The sequence below is a fragment of the Nelusetta ayraudi genome, unplaced genomic scaffold, assembly GCF_046127955.1.
Source record: "Nelusetta ayraudi isolate G7.1 ecotype Tasmania unplaced genomic scaffold, CSIRO-AGI_Nayr_v1 ptg000027l, whole genome shotgun sequence".
Taxonomy (NCBI): Eukaryota; Metazoa; Chordata; class Actinopteri; order Tetraodontiformes; family Monacanthidae; genus Nelusetta; species Nelusetta ayraudi.
Window position 1 is genome coordinate 3498646 of NW_027466077.1, and position 20033 is coordinate 3518678.

Below are 20033 nucleotides of genomic sequence, written 5' to 3' on the forward strand. Positions count from 1 at the left end.
ATCAAATTGAATGATTACCTCCAGGGATAGATAGATAGATAGATAGATAGATAGATAGATAGATAGATAGATGGATGGATGGATGGATGGATGGATGGATGGATGGATGGATGATAGATAGATAGATAGATAGATAGATAGATAGATAGATAGAAGATAGATAGATAGATAGATGATAGATAGATATAAACTTTGTTTGTCAGTAAAAAACAAACTGAAATTTGTCTTTGACACAGCTTTAAAAATTAAAAATACATTAAAGCACATTCACACAGATAAAAGAGTGCAGACTATTTTATGCTGTTCAGAACAGCTATTGCAAAGGGGATGAATAATTTTTTGAAGATGTTTTTCCGGGCCAGTGGGGTTCTGTATCATTTGCCTGATGCCAGCAGCGATTACAAGATGATGTTGTAACCACAACATCTGCATTTGTTTGGCTGCAACTTAACATCCGGCCCCTCCTGGAGCTGTTCAGCTTCTCACTCCACGTTTTTCAGACCAATGGCACCGTCCTGCACTCAGGAATATCTCACTAAAGCGGCCTGATGCCTGCGCCATTAAATGTACTCTGCTACCGGAGAAATATCCTCAGCGGGCCTTTTAATAGAAGGTCTTTCATGTCCTCCAGTCATTTTGTTCCTGGAACACCTTCCCCCTGCCAGGTGTCGGACAGCCTCGCCGCTCCCTTGAATGTAAACGATGGCTGTTGAAAGAGCGTTGTCACGACTCGGCTCTCAAAAAGCCTTGACAGGAGGGAACACAACCTATCCGCATTGGCTTAACAAGTGATAATGATTTATTGAAATGAACAACAACACAATGGGATGTGAAACATTTTTTTGTCAGTATGTCTGCTGTTGGCTGCAAATGTTATTGTGCATGTGTTAGTGTTGAAGAGTGTGAGCTGGAAATAAGTAGGCCTAAGCCAAAACGAAATATGTTAACTAAAGCATGTGGAGGAGCAGGTCCGTGAGATGCTGCAGAGAGAGAGGCTGGCCAGGTGCTCCCCAATCACAGTCAACCCCGCCCACTGCCATACCTACTGGGCCACACATAGACACACGCGCACACACAGGGGAAAACACAAAGCAGGCTCTCGACAATAGGTGGCTGTTGCAGCGTCTCGGCTGCCCGCTGTCCCGTAAAATGACAAACGACCGGGACACCGGAGATTGTTCCCGGAGACTGGGTCCGCGCACGTGCCAGGTGTGGAGATAGGTGTTGACGCATGAGTGTCTTTCAGTGGTAGCGCAGCTCACGTTGGCAGAGACCATATGCACGACCATCTGCGCACAAATGTGTTTGCTGTGTGTTAGTGTTTGTCCCAACACACACATGCACACACACACAGCGCTGATTTTCACTGCACTACACGATCATTTAGATGAAACTAGTTGCAGACTTTTTTCATATATTTTTTTTCCAGTCGTTATAATTCAGTGGACTGTGCCTTCGTGTGCCGATCACGCAGCAGTCCTTGGTTTCTCAGGGGGCAGGGTTGCATACATGAGGGGAAACCCTCCGTGACTTCAGAATAACATGTTATTAGTAGATGAATTAATAATGGGAGGGACAGGAATAAATCGCCAGCTGCCATCCAATAGGAAGCACCCTGAGCGTTAACCTGGTAAATATTCTGACGTGTATTTTTTTGAGGAAGAAGTGTTTGAGTTTGTCCTCGCAGGCTCTGGAGGAGATTCAGTTTGTCAGACTGTTATCAGCAAAAGATATTTGTTTTTTTCACATACACATCAGCACGTTGTTATGGAGGGAAGGATCATCTCCTCTGTCACTCCTCCAAATTGTAGTTTATTGCAGGAGGCAGTGGTGGGAAACAGAGGAAGAGAGAGGCTGACACTCGCTCGTAATAGGATGGAAAAGCGTGATAGATGGTCTCATTCACACTTGGACACGCTCTATAAAGCCCGACCGTGATCCCAAAGACACATCGTCCACAGAGACCGATTCAACACACACTGTCGACATGAGATGAGACCATAAAGGAGCAGGGATGACTATTGACTTCTGGACCCATCACCTCTTCAGCCACGGAGAAGGGTTTATTCATTAGAGAGCGAAAATGAATCCTCTTTATGAAGGGGAGTCCTGGCTTTTAAATGCATGTCTCACCCTCTCCAATTGAAACGCCCATTGAGTTATTACCTGTCTTGAGCCCCTCGTGGAATCCTGTTAAAAACCTGAAAATACTTGCACCGGCAAGATGGCGGCCCAGCTCCTGCACCGACAACAACAACTGAATAATGTTTCTCTCTTTTTCTCCTCTCTCCTTTTTACGATCTCCTCTTTCTGGCCTCCTCTCAGCCAAACGACACAGACGTAAGTGTGCCTAATCAACTCCCCGCTCCCTTCCTCTTCTTCTTAATCTCCTGCATGGAGCCACATTTAACAACCTCGGCACCTGCTGAGCGCCCCGCCAAGTTGGCTTCGCACCCCAGATCTCACTCAGTGGGGGTGGGGATGGAGCAGACACAAAACCTGCCCAAACTTGCAATTAAAGCCACTTTGGTGGCGTATCGCCCATAATTACCACCTTTCAATCAACACTTTGAACTTCTTTTTTTTTGCATCTCACTCACAGGTACACATGCACTTGTCTTTTTCAGACACCTCCGCGTGTGAAAGCTCTCCCCATCCAAACACATTTGCCCCACAGATAATATACTGGCTTTGTCACCCTCCCACCTTTTTGCTTGTTAAAGTTTCACACACACACACACACACACACACACACACACACACACACACATCTGAAGCATCTTTTTCTTGTTTATCCTCCAGTGCTCCAATGTAGAAGGGGTTTGTCCTCTTCGATGCGACAGCTATGTGAGTATATCTTCGGTGCATTGGCGTGAGATTTTGCATAAAACTTAAAAAGAAAATGGCTAACTTGAATTGAGAGCGTGCAAAACAAGATAATTTCATAAAAATGACAAATAAAAAGTGTTAAATTGGAAGTGAATTAATGGGAGCCGTAAGATGGAGGAGGGGTAGGCTTAAAAAAAAACATATTTCGATAAAAGTCTTGGAGGTTATGATGTTCGATATCATCATTATTCATTGACATGTATATTTCTGATTCCTTGCATCTGCATCTCATCTCAGAACTTCAACTGCTACGTGATCGACAACAACGGCTTCATCCTCATTTCCAAACAGCAGAATGATGTGAGCCATCACAAACATATGCACGCTGAACAGATGCCTTCAAAGCTCCCGAGACTCTCTGGGGAGGAAAAAAAGGTCAACGGCTCTTTTCATTCTCTTTTCCGATAGGCGGGAAGATTCCTGGGTGAAATTGATGGATCGGTGATGACCACGTTAATCCGAATGGGCATGTTCAAAAGGTAAAGCGTCTCGGCTGCGGTTCTCCGGCCTGGTTTTAAAGCACAGTTGTGAGTCTGTGCTGCTGCTGCTGCTGCTGCTGCTGCTGCTGCTGCTGCTGCTAACCTGACAGGGCCTGCAGGAGCTGATGCAAGATAAGAATCATGTAAACTTTTCAAAATCCCCAAGGCTTGGAGCTGCAGTGTCCCCTCATGGCCTGGTTAAATGCCACTCTGTGCAGCCCCGTGGCGCTCGCACATTTCACTGTGCTCCACTTGCTGCCATTGTCCTTGCCGTCCCTTAAAAGTAAAGTAGGGACTTGTGATTAGGGAATTATTCCTTAGCGAAATAACAGGCAGATTTTTTGCTCTGCACACGGACGCTTATTTATCCGTCTTTGTGTTTGTTTACAAGACTTTTCCTCCTCCCCCCGGACTCCCTTTGACTGTACTACAGTCCCCTCCCCCTTCCACCCCCCCAACCCCATCTTTTATGTTTGAAGTCTCATGAGTGATGTGCTATTTATATGCGGCTGAAACATTTCGCCACGCTTCATTTGACACAGGATATTACGTAACTGCTTTTCAAGCATGCATGTCGCCCCGCCATGCGTATGTGCGCTCTCTGCGCGTGCAGATTTCTAGCGAGCGCTCCTCCTGTAGCCGTATTTAGGAGAAAGGGAAAATAACAAAACAAGATGACATGCCGGCCTGGAACTCGTGCTCGTTAACGAGATGACAAAAAAAACGCCGTCTTTTTCCCCGAGTTCGGCCGGGGAGCCGAGATTCAAAGGTTAAGCTGAGCTGCTCGCCGCTGTCGGCGTAATGGGGCCGAGAATCGATGTGAGCCAGCGAGCTACTCCAACTGTGCGCGTCTGTGTGTGTGTGCCTTTCCTCAGGGTGTCCTTGTTCGACTACCAGGCCATGTGTAAGATGAACTTGCACTCTGTCAGCAGCGCCCGGCCGCTCCTCAGCGTACGTACGCCGCCCTCGCTCTCTGACCACACAATGTTCTTCACACATTCCCCTGCACGGATGTGAAATCCATGTGTCTCTCACTCTTTGCAGCCCTTCTACAATTTGGCTTCAGCCCTGAAGTGGTTCCTGTCCAACTTCATTTTGTAAGTCTCGCCATAGGCAACGACGGTGTTGAGTGTTAACAAAAAAACATGTGGAATTGTTGGATTTACCGCTCGGATTCAATATTTGAAGATCTATATTTTGATGTTTTTTCCCTTCCCCAGCGTTAAATAAGAGGCAAAAAAAAAAAATCATTCGTAATTACAGTAATTAGGCAACTGCCAGCTGTCGATTTGTTTTGCATAAACTGATTCGGTTTGAGGAAACCGCCTCCCTGGATCAGCCTGAAGCTGGCAAAGCGTGCGGATCAGCCTCCCCAACAGCTTCCAGCAGTGACTTTTCACTGTCTGACCCGAAGCGATGTGCGTGAAAATGTCTCTCTTTGCCAAGCCCGCAATGAAAACATGCCTGCAGGGCAAAGACGTCCACTGTGCAAAGGACATGAGTGCCTGATAATCATCCCACCATGTTGTGAAACCTGAATGAAATGCACAACTTTACACTTACAACATTTTGACAGGTTCATTAGAGAGTCAACAAAACAACTCGCACTGAACAGATGGAGTATTTTCTCGAGCTTCAAGAGCTGCTCCGCTTCATATTTCAAACTAAACTATCAAGCTGCTGTTTTCAACTTTTAACTCAAGTATTAAAAACGCCCTTTTAGTTAATTGAATCAGTTAATCTAAGTTGTGCTTTCACTAAAGACACTGATCGCTGCCGAATAACTTGACGACCCAATTTCAAAATTCCCATGACACAATTTTGGGCCCGTGCCTGGCGTGTGAAACCGGCGTCAATCTGCTCGCAATCTACTTTGCTCTGCTTCGATCTTCACATCCCCTCTCTCTCTCTCTCTCCCTCTCTCTCTGTCTCTGTTCTCTGGTCTTGTCACAAGGTTTCTGCTGGAGTTCAATTTCTGCAGCTTTTGGCACGCGGACTATTTTGCTGAAGGTGAGTACGAAGGGCTGCAGAGGTCCTCGAGACTTTAGGAGTTGATTGGACAAAGTTTTCCTTTCATCACATTCAAGCGGCGCAGTGGAGTTTGTTACTGACATTCATGCAACATTAATACACTAATCATCTTCATCATTGGGTTTGCAATCACTGTGGGGGCACCTGTTCCCCGTGTGAGTTGTGTCCACCGTTGACTCCTCGCGAAGGCCGTCACAAAAGTAATCACACCGTGTTCTGTCTGTGATGCTCTCGCTCCTCATTTGCTGCCACGTCGACATCAATCACACCTTCACCCTCCTCATTACGCCATCCGCCAATCATCCCCTCCTCCTCCGACTCCACACCATCATCACCTCTCATCTGTTCAGCAAAGCCATCCTACGCCACCTGTGAGTATCTTTTTTGTGTGTTTTATGTTTGTTTCCATCTCCCCCCCGTCAGCCTACTTGTAACCCGACGGAACGCTGTGCGTCTCATTACGTAAGAGGCTCTCAGGGATGACTGGCATGTTCTTCGGCGCTACACTCTGGCTAATGTAATTTTCAAGAAGGCGGGAAGCGTCGCTCGCGTCCAGATGTGAAGTTCTGACTTGCCATTACAGCTCCTCCGCCTCGGAAAACCTCATCATTCGCTCCGTGCGCAGACAGCAAATTCAATTTTTGCCCTGAATGCGCGGCCAGCTAGAGCACCTTTGGCCCCACTAGAAAGAGTCAGAAATACCTGGAGTGCACAGCATGGAAATGGTGCCTGCACACTCTAGGCCTGTCAGTCACCAAACATATTGTCCCATGTGGATTTTCACTTTCCCCTCCTCTGTCATTTCTTTCCTCTGTCAGCCTCCGCCCACAAGAAGAAAGGGGACATCCTGCAGCCGTGCGACACCGAGTACCCGAGCTTCGTCTATGAGCCATCAGTCAAAGAGACCAACAGCATCATCAAGTGTGGACGCTGCCAAAAGTGAGTGCACGGCCGTCAAGCCGCGAGTCTGCATTGCAGTCCTCCCTGAGCCCTTAAATTGTCCTTCCAAAATCCATTTTCCACAGCTTTGCCCCACTCTGCATATAGAGCGGCGGGAAGGGAACAGAATTTAATCACGGCGCGGACAAAGGTTACGCAAAGGCCGAGGAGCATTTGAAAACAGAGAGGGAGAGAGAGTGAGTGACTGGATGAGTGGAAGTTATTAAGCGACGTAAATGAAAAAAGCAGAAATGGGGGAGATTGAGTGATGGAAACTGAGGCGGAAAAAAAACATAGAAGGCAGGGAGATGCGTGTGCGAGTGTGTGAGAGAAATAAAGATGGATTGAGAAGGGTCGCCCCCATGAGGCCTGCATGGAGAACTGCGCGGAATATCCTTCATCGATCTCAAGATGCTACTATAGTTTGTCCCAAAATCATCATCATGGAATGTTTTTTTTTCTGTGTAAACTATATTACTAAAGCAAGTGGTTTCACATTTCTCGGTGGGTAATTTTGTGTGCATTTTGTGTTTCAGGATGTTTGTGGTGCAGCAGATTCCAGAGAGCAACCTGTTGATGCTGGTGGTGCAGGCAGACTGTGACTGCTCCAAACAGTTCCCGCCCATCACCATGGAGCCCAAGGAGGTCAAATATATCCTTTGATAGAATTGTCAGTCTGGATGAGAAGGATGTCGTGCTTTAAAAGAAATCGAAACTTGTACGAGCTGCACACCTTTTTTCATAGCATATCCATCGATTTTGATGTTGCTGCCACTTCAAAGCTGCAGCTTCGACTCTGCTGTTCTGAGGAGTGAGGACCATTCATCAGCTTCTCACCAGTATGCTTTACAATTATGTTCATTAGTCTTAGGTTTTGCAAAGACTGGTCGAAAAGTCACCTTGACCCTGTTGCACATAACGCCTCGGTGAAGTGTGACAGGATGAGGTCGCAGAAGATTCGCAGACGGCCCGAGTCCTGTCATGCCTACCACCCTCAGGTCAGCCCTCGCTGCCACTTGATTACAATGAGTTATTCTGTTGTCAAAATTATCAGTTGCCAATGGCTTTCTGGATTTTATTCCCTCCCCACAGGAGAACGCCAACGACTGTGGAGGAGCATCGGTTGTTTCTCTGTCTGCCTCTCTCTTCCTCACCTGTCTCTCTTTTTCAACACTCGTCTCCTGATGATGGACAACTCTGCTGCTCCAGCCATTCTCACATAATGACGGAAAAGGCAGTGGATTAGCAGATTTGTTTGGATACCGGACACCTGAAGTGGATTTATTTAAATAAATAAAAAATGAACATGACACTGCGCATTTCGCTCACAGTAAACCTCGACGACGCATCTTAGCCCCTGCAAATCCTACAGGCTATTTGCTGTTTTGTTTTGTTCTTTCCTGCCACTGGAGGGTAGTCATGTCTTTCATTCTTATACTTTGCCATAGCAAAATGTGTCTCCCCTGCAAAACTCTGGTGAATACTGCATACGTCCAGACGTGCACTTTACATGCAGCTGCAAGCGTGCACACCTCAAAAGCACTTTTCTCCTGAATGCTTTATTTAGAGTCGACCCCCCAGAGCAACGGGACTACAATGGTTAGGCTGTATGTAATGAACATTGTTGCATTATGTCAAAAGGTGATTCTTTGCAGCACAAGTTTCTTTGAATCTTCTGAAAACTCTCAAAGGATCAGTGCCAACACAGCCAGTTACACAGAGTGATATTGATTTCAGACAAATCTGAAAGTGTAACTCAATCGGGACGTTGTAAGGAGTGGTTGCATATACGGCCTAGTGGTATTATATATGTATATTTTGATTTGATTTTAAAGTTTGCCTTTCTGTCTTTATCGGTTGTGTCTTTTTTGTATGTCTGTGTCAGTGTCTTCGCATAACACCTGTCTGTTTCATCTTAAACTGGAGGATCTGCATCTGCAACCAAGGTGGACCCAAAACTATGAGGAAATTCATGAGGTGTTTCTGCATTTCTTTTTACATTTCAGACATGCATTAAGATGGCATGTGATAAATACCGCAGATTTCTTTTTCTGGGTCTAAAACAGATATTTATTTTTAATAAATGGTGCATTGTTGAGAGACACTTTGGCTGAGTATTATGCAAGTGATACTTGTTGCTTGGCATGAATTTTAAAAATGTGTGAAGTTATCTCCCTTTCTGTTCCTGCTGTGTCATTTTGTCTGAATTTTTTTTCCATTTCATTTTTTTTATTGAAAACTAATTTACAAGTGCACTGTAAATAAACAATGTAAAAAAAAATATTCTGGTACTTTTTAAAATTCTATGTTTCAAACTGCATAATCTCGTTGAGCGTTGAGTGCCCTTTTCCTTGTTTGTATGGCATTTCCTTCACCTTACACAAGTTGATTTCTGATGATGCTTTTGCCTGTTCATTTCATTCATCCTGTCTGGCTGTGCACCATGACATTGATCTTGTTTGTTAAAGATTTGAATGTATTTTTCATTTGTCTCCCCTTTTATCATTCTGCTTTTTTAACACAGTAGTTCTAAAACAAATGTCTTCTTTGACTGAAGTTGATTTGTATCATCTCAAATAAAATGCCCAATTTTTGCACTACATTTGTTGTCATATGCTTTTGTGTGTCAGTGTATATCCTGGGAAAGAATGGCATTCAATCCCATTCAGCTCTTATTGTTTCTCACAAAGTTGTTGAGTGGTAAATTCATTTGTCTCAGCATTTGTGCCTAATGTAAAGTAAGTAGAACAAACCGTGTGGAAAAGTGTTGTTATATCTTATATAATTATTATTATTATTATTATTAATAATAATAATAATAATAATAATAATAATAATAATAATAATAATAATAATAATAACGCTGAGTCTTTGGCAAATGTCTGCAAACGTTTCTTAAATTCCCAATCAGGTCAGTAGTAAACTGGGACGTTCACGTCAAACGTGAATAATTTAGCTGCGGTGTAATTACTCACGCGCACCAGTAGGGGCAGTCATTCTTCTGCCTGTCTGGCTCATTGTTTGCGGCTCACCAGAGCTAGCCGGAGGAAAATGGCGGACGGTGTGGATCACATCGATATCTACGCCGACGTTGAGGAGGAATTTAGTCAGGTAGAACCTTTTCCTTTCCACCAATGAAAATGTATGTTCGTTGCAGTTTTGTACATTAGTTTGTTTTGCATTAGGAGAGAATTGTTGAGATTTCAGCTCGTCCAAATGGCACCTATTGACAACGGCCTTTGCGTGCCTTACCAGCCCGTTCACCATGCTGCCAGCCGACATCTTTAGCCGTAGCTTCCAGTTAAAGCTCGAGATACTTACGGTGAATATGTTCGACCGTTAGCTCGGTGTGTGCTAAACATTCGAATTGCTGCAAACACTTGCCATTCGAAAACGAGTGCATTTTGCTTCCATCTCCTAAGCCCCGACCGAGGCGCCAATGGCGCGCGGGCTCAACGTACCAACAACCATTAGCCGCTTGAGCTAACTAGCTCTTGCGTGTTTCCGAAATGGCTTGGTCAAAGTTTGTACCTGATGTTCGGTAGTCGACTGCTAAATGGTGCAAGCAATAGTTGGTGGCCACCATTATAATATTAATGCTGCTGCTCCCCGTTTGGTCCGTGTAAGGAGCTTTGTGTTATTTCCTGTTAGCTTTTTGTATTAATGATAGGTCCGTGTTTCACGGTTGCCATATTTAGCCGTTGTTGCTTTTCCAAAATATATATATTTTTACCTTGGACTTAACGACAATTATGCTTTATTGAATGGTGGCAACGCTGGTTCATGTGCGGTCGAACCTGTACGCTCAAAATGTGTTTTGCGATAAGGTTATGTTGTGCTTTGGCCGTACTGATTGCAGACTGAAATAACTAAAAATGCAAACTAAAAGCAAAAATGTGCCAAATAGTGCTTAGTTGCATGTATAGCATTGTTGTTGTTTTTTGTAATATTTTCAAACGTTAAAAAACGTTTTTTTTTTTTTTTTTATTTGTTTATTTTACAGGAGGCTGACTATCCAGTCCATGAGCAGATCGACCTGTATGATGATGTAATATCCCCATCAGCCAACAATGGTGACGCTCCGGAGGACCGTGACTACCTGGACACATTGCCTGCACCAGGTGGCACAGAAGGAGGGAAGAGTGCCCCATCTAATGTGGTGTACACCTACACGGGCAAAAGGATTGCCCTATACATAGGAAACCTCACATGGGTAAGTAACAGGCACACCAGTGGGATTTCATGCCATGCAAAAAAAAAGTGTTGTTTTCAAAACATGCTTACAATTTAAAATAATGTTGCTTTGTCTCTACACAGTGGACAACAGATGAGGACCTGACAGAGGCCATACGATCAATTGGGATCACAGATGTGCTGGAGATTAAGTTCTTTGAAAACAGAGCCAACGGACAGTCTAAGGGGTAAGGTTTTCTTTTGTCTTTGCATCAAATGAATAGACTAAATGTAAGTATGTTTGTCCTGGTGGTCAGCTTCTGAAAGCTTTTGGACTTAAAGTTTAAACGCAGTCTTAAGTGACAGGCGAAAGTAAATCCTCCATAGTGTCTGTATTTTTTTGCATTTTATTTTATTTATTTTTAATCTATACAGGTTTGCGCTGGTTTGTGTCGGCTCAGAGGCATCATCCAGGAAACTGATGGAGCTGCTGTCAAAGAGGGAGCTGCATGGCCAGAATCCTATCGTCACACCATGCAACAAACAGTCGCTCAGCCAGTTTGAGTTGCAGTCACGCAAAAGTAAGTAAGAGGAGTGCAATCACTGACAGATGTAGGACAGTCCGCTGGAATAGCGTAATTGCACAAAACCGAAGACAAATAAGCATATTTGGAGTTTATTCTGATCCAGTTTTTAACATAGTCACACATTCTCACTGTTCATAGGCACTCAGTCGGGCCAGATGTCTGGAGAGGGAAAGGCTGGTCCGCCTGGCGCTGGCCTTCGTGGAGGTTTTCCGATGGGTCGAGGCAGGAGCAGGTTCCCCGGACCACCAGGTCCTGGGTCGGACCGATTCCCTGGTGCAGTTGGGCCTGGGGGCCCACCACCACACTTCCCTGGTTAGTTTTTGCGTTAATACCATTCTGATAAGAGTGGGGCCTGGTTTTTTTCATCTGCTTGGGGAAAACAATCCTGGCCGTTGTATCAAGAGTTTGTTTTGCATGCCACACTCCCTCGTGTTTTGTTTTGTTTTTTTCCCTCTTCCCTCGTCTGTTGCCCAGTCTGGTTTAACAAGTACTCTTTGTGGCTGCTGTTCTTCTGCTCACTAAATGCCTTCCTGAGGGGCAGGTTAGTCAAAGCATAATGTGGCAAGCAACCAACTCTTAACTTCAACTTCTTGCAAAGCTTGGATTGGCCAACTGAGTCCTATGGTCTTTCACTTTTAACATTTTTGTGTCGCACTTTCTCTGTTCCACTTTCTTCACATCTCTGCTCTACTGCTTGATGGCTGGTTGGCCCGTCATGCTGGGCCGTGATAGGCCTTCAGATAGCCAAGGGAAGTTTCAACGGGTTGAGAGTTGTGATTGGTTTGCTTTCTTCCTCCATTAGGCTCTGGGATGAGACCAGATGTGATTAGGCACCATGAAGGCCCTATGATGGATTTGAGTTTCAATCCCTTCCCGCCGGGGGGCAGGAACGGGAGCTGGCATGACAGAGGTGAAATACCTCGTTTGATCCAACTGAATAGACTCCCCCCATTTGTCCCAATCCCCTGATTGATATGATTTGTGTCATTAAAGCCATCTTGTTTTTTTTTTGTTTTTTTTTTTGTTTTTAATGACATTCATGGACAGGTCTAATCGAATTGGTTCTTTTAGTTTTTAATGTTGGTGTTAATTCCATTTAAAATGCTTAGTTTAGTAAAATAATACAACAAAAAAAAATCAGCATTTTAACTCATGAAAATCTCATCCTAAAAAACAATATAGTTGTAGCTGCTGTGGTAGTGTGTCAATCCAGCTTTGCACAAAATTCAAAGTGTTCCATTAGTTCTTAGGGGAAATAATGGCTGAATTCTAGCTGCGCTTCAGCTGATGCTGTGAAGCAGCGATGCCTAGTGGTACTAAGATCTGTCGCAACCACCAGAATCTTTTTTTATTTTTCTGTTTTTAAGTTTGCGTGCATAAAAATTTGCAAGGACACAACGTGATTTCACCGAATGGAACTGAATGCTTGATGAATCTATTTGCCACATGTAAAGCTACATCCTGCCATGACAAAGCAGCTGAAATAGGCCACATCCCTCCCTGTCTTCGCAGTGCCTCCGATTTCAAACCTGCACGAGGCACTCCCTCTCTGTCTGTTGTGTTCCTTTTTCATTTACAGCCTTGTTTGGGTACTTTGACTTTCATTTGCTGCCGCTTGGACTTGCTCTGTTGTGTGAATGCCATTGTCTCTGTTTAAATTATCATCAGAGAGTGTGTTTGAAGAAAGAATAACATGCTCTTAACTGGAGTTTAGTTTTGTAGCCTGGCAACAAGGCTTTTCTGTCTGCATTTAATCTTTTAACAACATAATGTATACCAATGAGATTGAGCCTCAAAATATTGTGTCCTTGTGTTCCCTTTTAGGTGGGATGCAGGCCCCCCCTCGCCCTCCTCCTGGTCCACCCGGCCCCCCAGGTCCTCCCCCACCCGGCCAGGGGCTCCCGCCTCCACTCGGCGGTCCTCCAAACCGTGGCGACAGGCCTCCTCCTCCTGTCCTCTTCCCTGGTCAGTTTGGCCAGCCTCCACTGGGCCCCCTGCCGCCAGGCCCCCCTCCCCCTGGGTACGGCCCACCCCCTGGTCCACCCCCCCCACAGCAGGGCCCGCCGCCGCCGGGACCCTTCCCTCCTCGTCCCCCGGGCCCAATCGGGCCCCCTCTGGCTTTGGCTCCACCCCCACACATGCCCGGTCCTCCGCCAGGTGGACCGCCGCCTGCTCCCCATGTCAACCCTGCATTCTTCCCCCCTCCTGGCAACAACAACATGCCACCCAACGAAAGCCGAGGGCCTCCTGGACCAAACGACCCATACGGACGCCCGCCACCATATGAGAGAGGGGAATATGGTCCTGGAGGCCGGTAAGAATCGCTTTTCTACGTCTAAACAGCGGGTTGATCAATCGCTGATGTCTCCTCTAAACCTGCCGTGTCCCTGTCGTCCTTGTGTGCAAATTAGGGACATGGAGGCGTCGCGGACACCGCTGAGCGAGGCGGAGTTTGAGGAGATTATGAACAGGAACAGAGCCATCTCCTCCAGCGCCATATCCAGAGCCGTGTCTGACGCCAGTGCCGGTAACGTTCACATCTACGTGTGCAAGTACCTTATAGTTGTGCCGTTTTTGTCGCCAGTGCCAGTATTTACCCTGATGTTATGTCTCCCCCAGCCGACTATGGCAGCGCCATTGAGACCCTGGTGACGGCCATCAGTTTGATAAAGCAGTCCAAAGTGTCGGCAGACGATCGCTGCAAGGTGCTCATCAGTTCCCTGCAGGACTGCCTCCACGGCATCGAGTCCAAGAGCTACGGCTCGGCTTCCAGGTACCGTTTGGATTCCTTTTCATCACGACGCTGTTGACCTCAAAAATAAGCCGCATTAAAAAAAAAATGAAACACTGAGACAGCAACATGAAAAACACGTCTGTGTTCCCTCCCTTTTAGGCGAGAGCGGTCCAGAGAACGCGACCACAGCCGCTCCAGAGAGAAGAGCCGGCGCCACAAGTCCCGCAGCCGGGACCGGCACGAGGACTACTACCGGGAGCGCAGCCGGGAGCGGGACCGCCATCGTGAGAGGGACCGCGACCGTGACCGCGAAAGAGAGAGGGAGAGGGAGTACCGGCACCGCTAGGTGACACTGGAGGTGAGTACAGCAATTTTATTGGTCAAAACATGCACATGTTTCAGCACTGTACACAGCAAAGCCAGCGACCAATAAGCCAATCAACACGTCGGAGGAAGAGAATGATATGAAGTCAATTTTTTAATTTTTTAATTTTTTTTTTTTTTTTTTGCTCACCTTATCTACAACTCCAAACTCTGCAATTCTTTAAAAAAAAAAATTAAAGTGGCGGTAAATTCAAGGGATGAGGGGAGATGAAGTGAGCAAAAATGTGTCTTTGTAACGGATTCCTTGTCAGGTAAGTTTAAGGTAAGTTTGCTTTCTTAATAATGTAAAAGTAATGCACTGTGTTCTTGGTCTCTGGTCTTGTTTTGGAACAAATGTATTTGTCCCATGTGTTGGTCCTGTTGCTTTGCTAAAACTTTTCAGAGAGTTATGGGTCCCTCTGAATTCGGAAAAAAAACAAAACACCCATAGTATCTGTAAATGGGTTTGTGGATGCACTGTTACTCTTTGGTCAACTTGCCTCAGAGGCTGGTAAATCTGCAAAAGTAGGGCCAGCTTCTTTGTCCGAGAAGATTCAACTACTGAAAGCAGTAGACATGGGCTCAGTTTGGCTTCCCTCCTGCCATTCTACACAGTTTGGTTCACTTTAACCTTGCGGTGAAACCTTTTGTCTTTACCAGCAGCTAAGGCCAGTGGACCAAAAAGAGTTGACCCTCTCACGTTTTTATCACTGTTTACTTTTTCATTATACAATTCTGTATGTGTGAGTATTACGCTGACTGTGTACTGAGATTGCTGAGGTGGTTTATCAGTGCGTGTGCCTGTCGTCCGAGGTCACAGATGGATTGACATCCAAACTGAATGCAGTTTTGTCAATTAGAAAGCATCAGCTGAACATTTTTTTGTCGCTAAAGATTGAGCATGTTGTATGATTTCTATCTGGAGGCAACACGCACATTCAGGGGAAGAAATAATGTTAATCTATTTAAGAGTTGAGGAATGTGTGTAAATGTTCATTTGACATTTTTTAGTAATGCTAAATCAATACATTTTTGTCAAAATGATTATGAGAAGGGAAATATTTGAAACTGCAAGGGCATATCTAATATTTGGTCGGAAACATGTGACAGTGTGATGTAAAGTATTTTCATGTCAGGCCACTGAATATTTTAATGTTTCCTAACTGAAATGTTTTGAAGCCTACATGTTAAAAATACTGAGATCAAATGGAAATTATATTTTTTAATACCTGCAAAAAAAAAAACAGAAACAAAACACCAGGATGAAATCCAGAAGTTATTCTTTGCACATCCCATAAATTTGTTGGAGTATGTTTTTATACTCTGCTCCTCCTTAACTCTGGCTTAGCTTTTCTTCTCTGTGATTATATGTGAAAATATCAGAAATCGATAAATGACCAGGGTGACTTCCTTAAAGCAATTTTAACTCGGACCAATGTAAGTCATAGTAAACTATTGTAAAATATTTCTGAGTGTGCACGTTGGTGATTTGTAGTGGCCTGGCTGTTCAGTTGTTACGTCTTGTTGTCTTTGAGCCGAAGACGATTTTGTCTCAAACTACTTGGCAGCGCCTTTTCCACATTGTGATTGGATTGTGTTGTCTATCATGATGAAAAGTAAATGGTGTCCATGGCAACTTGTCTTGATGCAGGGAACGTGACCTTTTAGAAAGGATTGGGATTATATCTGCAATATCTAGTGTATTGTTTTTCTCTGTCAAAGCACTATGATGTCTGTGGTCCCGTGTGTAACAGAGTAAATCTACAAGAATCACAGGGTGAATCCTCAGCATCCCTGGACATTTCACATCACCTCTATTAATGTTTCTCTTCATTTGAAAGCTTTTACTGACTAGCTTTAGTTGTTACCGTTCACAGCTTGTGTTATAATGGTGTTTGCCGTCAAAGGATCACCGCAACCTTTGCCCTATAAGCAGGACAATCCCTTGAGGGAATTCCTATGTGTTTGAGTCAGAGTGAGAAATACTAACTGGGGTGATCTGGGATGTGCTGGGATGCTGAGCAGGCAAAGAATAATAATGGAAAAAAGAAAAAATGTCAAGTCTTATCATATGATTGTAGCATAGTTTGGCCTCTGCTGTCAGGTTGCTGCTCTATATCATCTTTCACAACCTTCACACACTTTTTAGACTGATTTTGTGTCTGCTGGGAACCTCTTTGTAAAAAATTAATACAAAAATAACACCATCTTTTACATCTTGGGTGATAGTTATCATTTTTTTATTTTATTTTTTTATTTTTACCATTACAGCATGCTTTAAACATTTCCCGACTAAAGTTAAAAATAAATTCTCTGTTTAATTCAATTTTTTTGTTTTTTGTTTTTTCTCATGCAAAATGCACATGCACTGTGCACTTGCAGTACAGTGCAGTATTACAGCTGTGGAACAGACGATCTCTGTCAGACAAGAGATTCTCAGTTGACACAAGGCCTAATAGTCTTTGCTTCGGTGTCAGACAAAAGTTGAATTTACCAAAATGCTGACTACAAAAATAAAGCTTTTGTCCATCGTCATTTTGGCATCATGATGACAATCATGGGGGAGGGAGAGGTACTCGAGTCCTAACGGTAGTGTCTGTTGTGTCAAAATTATTTTTTCAACACTGTCAAGTCTGGAATCAGAACTAACTGCCCCCTCAGTCGAGCCTCGTGTTCCATTGAAGCAATTTTTTTCCTGTTGTTAAACCAAGGTCAAACAGAGTTCACAATTACAACCCAAAGGTCCGAAGATGGACTGTAGCAAAGGTTCAGAACACATAAATAACATTCTCTATCATTTTGCCCCATGACATCTACAGATGATGATTTGTACTTTCTAGTTTCCTTTAGACAGCAAAGTGGCTTTTGCATCATAAGTTGGCCTTTTGTACCATCTCAAGTATTATGACATTACTATAATTCTTGCCATTTTCTGTAGGTAGAGCTACCAATTTATAGTCTTGTCATGTCATACAATAATAATGCTTAACATCCAACTTGAACTTGGCTGTTGTGTTGCTAAAACATAGATGCTTTAAAAAAATAAACATGATAAAGAGTTCAAGCTAATTTATATATTAGCAATATAAGTTCTGCTGTTCAAATGGAAAGGGGTTATTTGGGGGCGTTTTCTAGACTGCTTGACTCTGGTTTGACTAACATGTCTACAAGAAATAAATTATTTGTTGGTCTGAATTTTTTTCTTCCATTTGTTTGTTTTTGTGTCATCTGACCATCAGAGGAGAGTTAGTCTTAGCCATGCCCTTTTTTTTAATTGTGTCAGACGCCAAAATGAAGGTAGACTCATTTGTACATAATTGTCATCTTCAGTGTTTGTTTGTTTTTTAATCTTACGGCCAATTTTGAAATTCTACATTTTTTAAGGGCATTCCAAATCTGACATCCATGTAAAAAACATCTGTAACTTTGTGATCTCCCTGGAATTCTGGAAACTTTACTAATCCTTCATTCATTTGATATTCAATTCATAGTGATGCCAAAATTTGATCAGGACCTTCTCAGTCAGCAATGATGTAATTTAACCTGATAAATGCATCTTTGCTATGAGGTGCTCTTCCATTGTCAGTTGTATTACTGCATGCCTGCTGAACCTGATGTCCTGTTAGTATCAATTATTAAATGAATTACAAAGTAGTTGGGTAGCGGGTCTTTCTCTTGTTTTTGGGGCCAATTCTCTAAGACAATCACATGAATACACCAAGCTCTGTTTTAATCCACAGTCTGTGTGATTGACCCTTGTAGCGGTTTCTTTCCTGGACACTAGTTGGATACGTCCTGATAGAACTTGTCCAACGTGTTTTCACTCTTGCACCCTAACCTTTAAAGGGGAAGTGCATTCAAAATTTGCATCCCTTTTTCATTGGCGCTAAGGGACGGCATGTACAAGGTGTCAGGGTTTGATCTTTAAATTACAAGTGCCATTAAGGGGAATGTGGAATGTTGGGTTTTGATTACCACAATTTGCAGAATGCCCTCCCCCAAATATATGTAGGAGGAAATAATGGTCTCTAATCTGATGTTCATTTGTGTCTGTCAATGGGGTTAGATGTGACGTATTCCAAAATGACGTGACAGTGACCCAACAGTGATGAAATGCATATTCTGTGCAGCATTACCGTGATTATATTGCTGAATATTCTAGAGTGCTAAAACATTTTTGTTTTTTTTTGAATACCCAACAGAGATATATTTCCTGTCCAAGTTTGCATGACCTGTTTCTGTGTGTCCTGACCAGGGCTGAGGGCAAATCACAGGCAACCGAGCACAAAGAATTTATTTTTTCTTTCCCCCTTTTTTTTTTTTAATTTTTTTTTTTTTTTTTTTGATAAAAAATACAGCGTTCACCAACCCTGCGCCTCAGAGTGAACGTGACTTGAACCCAGCCCTGGCGTGATGTATGTACAGTATGTCTAGTCTAGAAGCTTAGTGTTGAGGGAGGGGGAGGGTAACGTGGTCACTGTTGGGCTGCTCCGAAACCAAACTCCACCCTTCGTTTTGACACCTTTTCAGCTCAGGAGGCTCAAGGGTGGCATGGAAGGAAAAGGAGGAGGACACTCAGTGCGACACCACCTCTCCACCCTGCATGATTGACTCGGATCACAACCACCGCCGCCGCGTCCTCCATCTGTCCTCTCCGTCTCCTCCCGTCTGTCCGTTCATCCTGTCTGCCTGAGCGAGCAGCAGATGGCCCACAACCTGTGTAAGAATATGTAATCTTAAACATCTATACTCACGGTAACAAAAAAGATGAAAGAAAAACTATCCCCGCAGCTCTTTTATTTTTATGACCTTTTATTTGACGACTAGGCGTGATGCTTTATTTGGCAGTTTAAAAAAAAAATCTGAATAAAATTGTCAAACGTTTTCACAGAATCACAATGAATTCATGCTAATTCTTTTCTTTTTCTTTTTTTTTTTTTTTTTTTTTTTACCTTCAGTTCACTCCTCCAATGTACATTCTGTTTAGAGAGCTGTTTTTATAGGATACACGTTCTTCCCTCTCTCCCCTCCCTTCGTTCCCAAACCCCTCCCTCTTCTCCCGTATTCTTTTCATGGCTAGTATGTTTGTAAATGTCTGCTTTTGATTAAATCTAGATGGTGTTGTAATAAAAAATGTTACTTGATGCATTTGGTCAGTTTCTAACTGTTCCACTCATTTATATTAAATGTATATTTTGGACTGCACTGTTTTTTTTATATTGAATCTGTCTATAGATTGGTTTAGATTTGGTAATGACATATTATTCTCCATTACTGCCTTTCTTAAAGGCCTCAGGTGGGAAAAACCTTTAGAGGTAAGGATAAGTAGGGTCCTGCTCTTTTTCTGAACCAACTCCCGAAGTAAATGTCTTGCTTTAACATTTAATGTATGTGATTGAAAATGGAGCATGAAAGGACAGTTTGTATTCAGGGCTCTTACTACTGTTTTGTACTTTGAAAAAAAAAAAAACAAAGCAAAAAAGGATGACTTGTATGACCTGAGTCAAAGGCACAAGTGACGTTTTAGGATGACTTGTTTATTTAGGACACACTACCGACCTCCGTTGTTTATTTGTTCAACAAAAAAAAAAATCACATTTTTTTTTGTGTTCATTTTGTTTTTCTCAATGTGGATTTACATGTCAATGTGGTTGTCTTGTTTTTAGTCTGTCATTAAGCTGGAAATCCCTGGCAGTTCCAGTAAACACTGCCTACTCAAAGGTATTAAATGATTGATAAAAATTCTGGACCCTAACTTAAATAATTACATATATTTTCATACTATGACTACTATTAGATTAAGCAGCAGCAATGTGCAGCTATGAATTTTTTTTGTTA

General features: G+C 43.4%; 2 protein-coding genes across 3 annotated transcripts in view; both read left to right on the plus strand.

Annotated features, from left to right (window-relative positions):
* cacna2d4a (calcium channel, voltage-dependent, alpha 2/delta subunit 4a) overlaps positions 1–8940 on the plus strand; it is a 63618-nt gene extending 54678 nt beyond the window's left edge. The window contains exons 31-42 of the mRNA XM_076030150.1: positions 2326–2340; positions 2803–2847; positions 3127–3189; positions 3298–3368; positions 4244–4319; positions 4413–4465; positions 5323–5378; positions 5750–5770; positions 6218–6338; positions 6875–6990; positions 7254–7336; positions 7431–8940. Of these exons, the coding sequence (XP_075886265.1) occupies positions 2326–2340; positions 2803–2847; positions 3127–3189; positions 3298–3368; positions 4244–4319; positions 4413–4465; positions 5323–5378; positions 5750–5770; positions 6218–6338; positions 6875–6990; positions 7254–7336; positions 7431–7523 (813 nt within the window). The 3' untranslated portion in view covers positions 7524–8940. The remainder of the gene's footprint in view (positions 1–2325; positions 2341–2802; positions 2848–3126; positions 3190–3297; positions 3369–4243; positions 4320–4412; positions 4466–5322; positions 5379–5749; positions 5771–6217; positions 6339–6874; positions 6991–7253; positions 7337–7430) is intronic.
* Positions 8941–9314: 374 nt separating this feature from the next.
* Positions 9315–19339, plus strand: cpsf6 (cleavage and polyadenylation specific factor 6). Of its 2 annotated transcripts, XM_076030144.1 has the most exons (11): positions 9315–9449; positions 10342–10551; positions 10656–10759; positions 10947–11092; positions 11237–11410; positions 11901–12008; positions 12923–13412; positions 13510–13625; positions 13718–13871; positions 13992–14190; positions 18726–19339. In XM_076030144.1, exons 1-10 carry the CDS (start codon positions 9390–9392, stop codon positions 14176–14178), a joined length of 1749 nt encoding a protein of 582 aa, XP_075886259.1. In that variant the 5' UTR covers positions 9315–9389; the 3' UTR covers positions 14179–14190; positions 18726–19339. The 2 variants fall into 2 exon arrangements, with proteins under 2 accessions (XP_075886259.1, XP_075886260.1); XM_076030145.1 differs by lacking the exon at positions 11901–12008.
* The last annotated feature ends 694 nt before the right edge of the window (positions 19340–20033 follow it).

Excerpts from the sequence above, each read along its gene's own strand:
- cpsf6 (XM_076030144.1), top strand. The coding sequence starts at position 9,390 with ATGGCGGACGGTGTGGATCACATCGATATCTACGCCGACGTTGAGGAG. Across the intron at positions 10,760-10,946 it reads GCCAACGGACAGTCTAAGGG|GTTTGCGCTGGTTTGTGTCG; the intron begins GTAAGGTTTTCT and ends TAATCTATACAG. Across the intron at positions 13,413-13,509 it reads GAATATGGTCCTGGAGGCCG|GGACATGGAGGCGTCGCGGA; the intron begins GTAAGAATCGCT and ends TGTGCAAATTAG.